The sequence below is a fragment of the Lactuca virosa genome, chromosome 8 (genome assembly GCF_052849685.1).
Source record: "Lactuca virosa cultivar CGN04683 chromosome 8, Lactuca_virosa_CGN04683_v6, whole genome shotgun sequence".
Classification (NCBI taxonomy): domain Eukaryota; kingdom Viridiplantae; phylum Streptophyta; class Magnoliopsida; order Asterales; family Asteraceae; genus Lactuca; species Lactuca virosa.
Window position 1 is genome coordinate 5142325 of NC_136433.1, and position 7782 is coordinate 5150106.

Below are 7782 nucleotides of genomic sequence, written 5' to 3' on the forward strand. Positions count from 1 at the left end.
TCTTTGTAATGTTTAGTGCTAAAACCATTTTACATATTAATTTGAATCAATCATTATAAAGTCACCAGAAAAATTATCTAACTTTGTAAATTAATAACTATTTGAAAATCATTGATTAATTATTATACTTTTGAAGTATTACTATTTTTTTATTTTGAGAACTGTAGTTTCCACTTTGAAAACTCTGGGAACATCGGTAGAGGTTGTAATGCATCCTTTATCACTCTTATCCCCAAGATAAAAGACCCGCTTACTATTAGTGATTACCGACCAATAAGTCTTATTGGTTGTATGTACAAGGTAATTGCAAAGGCGATGTCCATCAGATTAAAAAAAGTCATTGGGGAATGCATAGGCGAAGTTAAATCAGCCTTCATCGAGGGGAGAAATATCTTGGATGGGCCTCTAATAATCAATGAAATGTGCTCTTGGGTCAAGAAGACAAAGGACAAGATGCTACTCTTTAAAGTAGACTTCAACAAAGCCTTCGCCACGGTGAACTGGGAGTATCTAGATCATATTCAAATGCAGCTGGGCTTTGGGGAACGATGGAGGGGCTGGATAAAAAATTGCTTAAGATCCTCGACGTTATCAGTCCTTGTGAATGGGTCTCCAACAAGTGAGTTTGGAATGAGGCGGGGAATAAGACAAGGTGATCCCTTGTCTCCATTTTTGTTCATAATCGCGATGGAGGGGCTGAACATCGCGATGAAGGAGGCTTGCGATAAAGGCATCTTTAAAGGAAAAAAAATCCCAAACAATGATTCGTATGTCTCTCATCTGTTTTATGCAGATGACGCACTCTTCGTGGGGGAATGGAGTGAGGAAAACATAAAAAATCTCGCAAGAATACTTCAATGCTTTCATGTAGCATCAGGCTTAAAAGTAAATTTCAAAAAGTCGAGAGTACTCGGAATCGGTGTTGAACATCAAGAAGTAATATCTTTGGCAGAGCCACTTGGATGTGAACCCTCCCGACTGCCGTTTTCCTATCTTGGTGTCCCTGTGGAGGCAAATATGAAATTAAAACGCCACTGGACTCCCGTTATTGAAAAATTCCAAACAAGGCTGAACGTATGGAAGTCGAAGACTCTTTCCCTTGGGGAAGATTAACGCTAACAAAGGCTGTCCTTGGCAGCCTCCCCACCTTTTATTTTTCATTATTTGTTGCCCCTGCAGGTGTCATTAAGAAGCTTGAAAGAATAAGAAGGAGATTCTTATGGGGGGGATCGATCGATAGAAAAAAAATCAATTGGGTATCGTGGGAAAAGGTGACAGCGCCTAGAGAAGCAGATGGCCTTGGTCTGGGTTCATTGAAGGCACTCAATTTATCACTAATTGTGAAATGGCTATGGAGATTGAAAACGGATGGCTCGAATCTATGGAGTAAGGTCATAAAAGGAATACACAATTTGTACAATAAACCGGCAGACCGTATTTCCAAAAAAACCTACCCGGAGTATGGAGCAATATCGCTGGAGTAAGAGGAGAACTGGAAAAAAATTGGAATTGATCTAAATGACGTAATATCGAAGAAGATTGGGTCCGGTGATGATACTATGTTCTGGCTTGATCGGTGGACTGGAGACAATACATTAAAAACATCCTTCCCTGAGATGTACAAACTGGAACGTCACAAACATTGCAAGATTAGTGATCGGTTACAGGACGGGCGATGTAACTGGAATTGGAAAGAAACACCAACAACTATGGAGCAGCTTCGTGAGATTCAGATGCTCACTAATGGAGTCAATACGTTCCAGTCAGTGGCTCAAAGTGACAGATGGGTGTGTAATCTGTCGAGTGATGGAGTATTCCACGTTAATGCTCTTAGAACACATATCGACCGGAGAAACATGATGCCAGGGGAAGTATCAATAAAGTGGACTCATGAAGTCCCGCTGAAGGTCAACTGTTTCATATGGAGGGCAAAGCTCGATCGACTCCCAACGGCACGTGCGCTAACTAGAAGGGGAATCCAGTTCATGTCCGTCTTATGTCCCTACTGCGAGTTGGAAGAGGAGGATACAACACACGTGTTATTTCGGTGCCCAATGGCATCAAAGGTATGGGAATATGTATGTCATTGGTGCAACATTCCTCATCTCCAATTTCAGAATGCTGAGGAAATGGTGAAATATGTAGCACAATGGGGTACATGTTCAAAGAAAAGAAAAACCCTAACTAGCATATGTTATGGGACTGCATGGAGTATTTGGAAAGCTAGGTGCGATTGGATCTTTAAAAAATTAAGAACATCGCCACCCAAACTAGCAGATTCGGTGAAATCCATTGTGTTTACATAGATTAAGCATAGGAGAGACCGATGCAACATTAGTTGGATAGATTGGTGTGTTAGTCCTTTTACCATTATGTAATTTACTTTCTTTCATGTCTTGTACTCTCTCCTTCCTAGCACCTTGCTAGGAGTTGATGCTTTTTCTTTTATAAAATTATTTGCCGGTTAAAAAAAATAAAAATAATAAGCTAGTTAATTTATTATACACATATTGCCACGCAAAGTCACCGTGCGCACACACATAAGACACGCCATTCAAAGCGAGATTGGGGCCACAACCACAACGTCTACTACGTCCACACCCTTCCAGGTCGCTCCAACCCCCCGCTCATTGACCTTCTGTGTTTGTACTAACCATAATTTCCTCTTTTGCTCTCTTGTTACTCTCCCGTTAGGTCTTTAAGATTCTCTTTCAATCTTCCATCCAAAACCCATCTTCCCTTCTCTGATTATCCATATGGAGCAGGCTGTTCTCGATGATATAATTCAGAGGCTGCTTCAAGTTAGAGGCAAACCTGGTAAACAGGTGCAACTCACTGAGCCAGAAATCAAGCAACTTTGTGTTGCTTCCAAAGAGATTTTCTTGCAACAGCCTAATTTGCTGGAAATCGAAGCGCCCATAAAGATTTGTGGTATTTCTTCTTCTTCTTGTTGTTCTTTTATTATTATTATTATTATAATCTGTTTCATTTTCCCTTTTAGGTTTCTGTATTTGATCGATTTCCTATTTTATTTTTATGGGATTCCCGATTTACTTCAAATCCTTTTGTTAACATCGTGTGAGTTCTAAGGTTTTGTTTTCTGGTGGTCAATTACATTATTTTGTCATCTATTTATCCATTTGATTACACAATCAAATGAGTTTTTGAAGTTCATTTTTGTATTTTAGATGCCCATAAACAATCGATTAGAACTACTGCTCTATCGATTGTACAACAACAACAACAAAAAATGTTAAATTTGTGTTGCTTTCTGATTGATGTTAGAGCTGGACTAATTCCGAATCTGGTCAACTCTTACAAGTTCTTGATGGGTGTAAAATACGAAGTCTCTGATTTTAGATTCTTTTACTTCTTCAATGGTTATTAGGTGATGTCCATGGTCAATATTCAGATCTTCTACGTCTTTTTGAGTATGGCGGATTACCTCCTGAAGCCAATTACTTGTTCCTTGGTGATTACGTTGACCGAGGCAAACAAAGCCTAGAAACAATATGCCTTCTCCTCGCGTACAAAATAAAATACCCAAATAATTTCTTCCTCTTACGTGGTAACCATGAATGTGCTTCAATAAACCGTATATACGGATTCTATGATGAATGCAAAAGAAGATTCAATGTGAAATTATGGAAGACCTTTTCAGATTGCTTCAATTGCTTGCCTGTGGCTGCTCTGATTGATGAAAAGATCTTGTGTATGCATGGTGGCCTTTCACCTGACTTAAATAATCTGGATCAAATAAGAAACTTAAGAAGGCCTACTGATATACCTGATAGTGGTTTGTTATGTGATCTTTTGTGGTCGGATCCTTGTGTTGATGTTAAGGGTTGGGGTATGAATGATCGTGGAGTTTCGTATACTTTTGGTGCTGATATTGTCACCGAGTTTTTAGAGAAACATGATCTTGATCTTGTTTGTCGTGCTCACCAGGTATGATGAGTATTTATAATTATATTCTTGTTTAGGGTTAAGGGCTAATCATGTTCTTTTTATGCAAAAAATTGTGGTGAAACGTTGTTGCATAAATTGGTATAAAGGTGAAATATTGTTGTATAAGTTGGTAAAAAGTTGGAACAATGTTGCGTACGTTGGTAAAGGTGAAATGCTGTTGCATAAACTGGTAAAAAGGTGACGCATTGTTGCATAAATGGGTAAAAGATTGAAAGATTGTTATATAAATTGATAAAAAGGTGAAAATGGTTGCAGAAATTGGTAAAAGTTAAAAAAGTTGTTGCATAAATTGGTAAAAGTTGGAACATCGTTCAATTGTATCAAAGTTTGGTAAAAGTTACTGAATAAATTGGTATATCCGAAACAATTGTTACATAAATTGGTGAAAAGGTTAAACATTGTTTGCATAAATTGGTTAAAAGTTTGAAACATTGTTGTTACATAAATAGGCATTTAAACCTTTTATTTTATGTAATGTAGCTTTTCAAGAGATATTTGTGGTGTAATTTAGATTGGTTTTTTCAGGTGGTGGAAGATGGGTACGAGTTTTTTGCTAACAGACAACTTGTAACTGTGTTTTCTGCACCAAATTATTGTGGGGAATTTGACAATGCAGGGGCTATGATGAGTGTTGATGAGACTTTAATGTGCTCTTTCCAAATCCTAAAACCTGCAGAAAAGAAGAACAAGTTCAATTCTTCTGGTAATGGTATTACCCTTTTTGGGAGCACCACCACAGCTAAACCCGGAAACACCCCACCAGGAGTCAAGGTGAATTTACCATTAACTCCCTCCTTGTGTTTCTTGTCTGGATAAATCATAAACTAAAAATGCAAATATTCAAACTTGAAGGACCGATTTGTACAAAGGAATTTACTTTAACACCAAATTCGGGTGTTAATGAATAGTACCACATCGCATATGGTGTTGTACTACTCACCTAACATCATAAATTTATAAAAAGTTATATGACTTGATGAGGAAAACCTCATTTTCCTACTTTTGGTAATAGGTCGTTGTTTTGGCATTAAATTAAAAAGAAACATCAATATATAATAGAGTCATATATTCTTGTTAAGTCCTTTAAAATTGTATTGTTTTTTTTTTTGGTTTGTACAGCAGTTTATGGGTTCAAGAGTATGAGATTTGTGGCAAAGCTTGAGGCATGAACAATGTAATGCTGAAGAAATATAGATTTCTAGTCTTGGTGATGGTTGTACTTTAGTGATACAAAAGTATATTGTTGTGATTTGTGATCCCATTGCGTAAAAATAATGGGAAGACCCATGTTTTTGACATTTGATAGTTATGGGAACAAAATATAAGAAAACAAGCTTCTACCCTACTTTTTCTCTTTACTTTGGACCCGAGTTGAGACCTTGTTTATTGGTCAAAAATTTAGATGGACACACATTTATGGATTTGGAAACATATTGGCAAAGATGATAATCGACACAAACAAGTATATATCTTCTACTCAAATTAGCATTGATTTTGCCTTTTGCTACATTCGTCGTGGAGTGCACATTTTCAGCAATGAAGTTGGATAAAGAACCATCTATGCAATAAGATGAATGATTGTCTATTAGCAACAACATGCTGAAAAATCGTTATGAAAAATTATACGAACATTTGTTAGTATCTATAAATTACGTGTGGTATCCATACCAAAATTGTTGATATGACCCACTTACCATTGGACTCGAGCCCAAATGCCCAATGACTGTCGATAAACTTTTTGGAATTAAAAAGCTTTTTTATGAATTAGATATGTTTACCATACCAAAGGGCTTCTAGCCCAACGGTATCCGGTGTTGCCTTCCCTCCTTGAGGTTGAGGGTTCAAGTCCCGTCGTGGACATAAGTGGATTTAAGATGTAGTTTAGGAGTATGTTAGATTTGCCGTAAAAAAAAAAAAAACGTTTACCATGAAATATCAAAATCAAGTTTACTATTCATAATTATTTTTCACAAAACTTTATTAATTATTTTAGCCATTTACAATTTATAAATTTGATAAAAAAAAAAACCTATTTTGTCCAATTACACTTGTCCAAATCATAAACTAAAAATAAGAAAATAATATTTATTGTTGAATGTAATGAGAAATATAATGACACATGGGTTACAATAATGGAGGGACGTGAAATGGATACATAATTTTGAAAAGTTGCCCAAAATATTAATTTCTAAAACAGTGAGGGGTGAAATTGACAATTTTCAGAAGTACAAGTGTTGGACGCGGAAATCTTATAGGCTTATACGTGTACGGTGGGCGCGGTATTCAAGGCACGTTGTCCGTACTAAATCAGGCATGAATCCAAAAACCCGCCAACTTCGCATAAAACAACAATGAGGCTAAATAAGTCATTTCCAGTTAACAGTTTTTAATCCAGCAGCACAGCTTACTTGACACGTCGTAAAAATTTTCTTTCCGGTTTTTTCTTTCAACTATTTATTCACAGTATTGGTAATAAATTGTAGAGAAATGAAAACGTTTTATACAATGATTATTTTTGGCCAATGAAAATTATAAAATAACCATAATTTTTACAAAAAACCTAAATGAAAAATTCACATGTTGGAACTTCTTTTCTGATTTTTCTGATTTTATTTTATAGACAAAATACATATTCGAAAATTATTTTTTCTAACAAATATGAATTTTTGAACTTCTATCAATTTTGAGGTAAATATAAGTTATTTTTAAAATAGATAACCATAACGATGGAATAATACTAAACTAAATATGATATTTAGTTTTATTAACGCACAAGCACAACCAACCTATGAGTGGATATCATTGAGAACGTGTGGTTCTAATATGGGAAGTGATATTTCCACATGTTTATTTGATTCTTTCACTTAAATTTTTTTGCTTCGACATCTTTGCCCTTACTTAAAATTAAAAAAAAAAACATAAAAAGATATAAATGGGTTTGCCGTTTCTTATCCATGAAAACACAATGTTTCCTTTTTCTCCATTATATATCACCTAAAAAAACTAATTCGTGTTTTTATTTATTAATCAAACTAGCCCACTAATTTATATTTTGAAACTTGACTTTGTTTTTCTTATTTATCATTTAATTATAAAATCTGATAAATCTTAATCCGTTTTCTTATTTATCTAGAAATATCACAATAATATATAACAAATATTTATTTGTTCCATACCAATGCATATCACGATAAAATGTTTAAATTAGTATATATAAAATCACAATAATATGTTACCTACTAAAATGTTGTCTAACAAAATTTTCTAATCATAATAATTTTAAAAAGAATTGAGTATTAAAAAAAAAAACATTCACCATACTCTACTATTGACAGCATATGGACACTGGTAGATGAAGGATTACTAAACTATTAACCACATAATACCTTCCTTGAGCCAATGATACATCAACCAAAGGGTATACCTATAAAATAAAAAAATAAAAAAATCCACCACACAATACCCTTCAAGATTAGAACTTATGAAATCATGACAAATGCACAATCATTCATTCAGTTGTGTCTTACAAATGAATAATAAAGTGTCTAAGAGTAATTTATTTTATTTAAATACATATCGAACTTTTATAAGTGATGATATTTAATTTGTGTAGGATGAATGTTTTTTTATCGTCAACCTTTTTTTTTAATATTATTATGATTTAATTATTTTCGTTGGGCAACATTTTATTATGATTTGTTATATATTAGTTTGAACATTTTATTATGATATGCATTGATTTGAAACAAATTAATTTTTAGTACATATTATTATGATATATATCAGTTAGTTAGCGGTCTTGATAGATGAATA

At 34.5% G+C, this 7782-nt stretch overlaps 2 protein-coding genes across 3 annotated transcripts; both read left to right on the top strand.

The window, feature by feature from the left end:
- The first annotated feature begins 1616 nt into the window (after nt 1-1616).
- Nucleotides 1617-2306, top strand: LOC145130040 (uncharacterized). Its single transcript, XM_079064893.1, has one exon. The coding sequence runs from the start codon at nt 1617-1619 to the stop codon at nt 2304-2306; it is 690 nt and encodes a 229-aa protein (XP_078921019.1).
- A 258-nt stretch (nt 2307-2564) lies between these two features.
- LOC145129584 (serine/threonine-protein phosphatase PP1 isozyme 3-like) lies at nt 2565-5314 on the top strand. 2 transcript variants are annotated; one of them, XM_079064346.1, is made up of 4 exons: nt 2565-2931; nt 3389-3948; nt 4495-4740; nt 5089-5314. In XM_079064346.1, the coding sequence occupies exons 1-4, from the start codon at nt 2757-2759 to the stop codon at nt 5110-5112; spliced, it is 1005 nt and encodes a 334-aa protein (XP_078920472.1). In that variant the 5' UTR covers nt 2565-2756; the 3' UTR covers nt 5113-5314. The 2 variants fall into 2 exon arrangements, with proteins under 2 accessions (XP_078920472.1, XP_078920473.1); XM_079064347.1 differs by having other exon boundaries at nt 5092-5314.
- Nucleotides 5315-7782: the final 2468 nt, after the last annotated feature.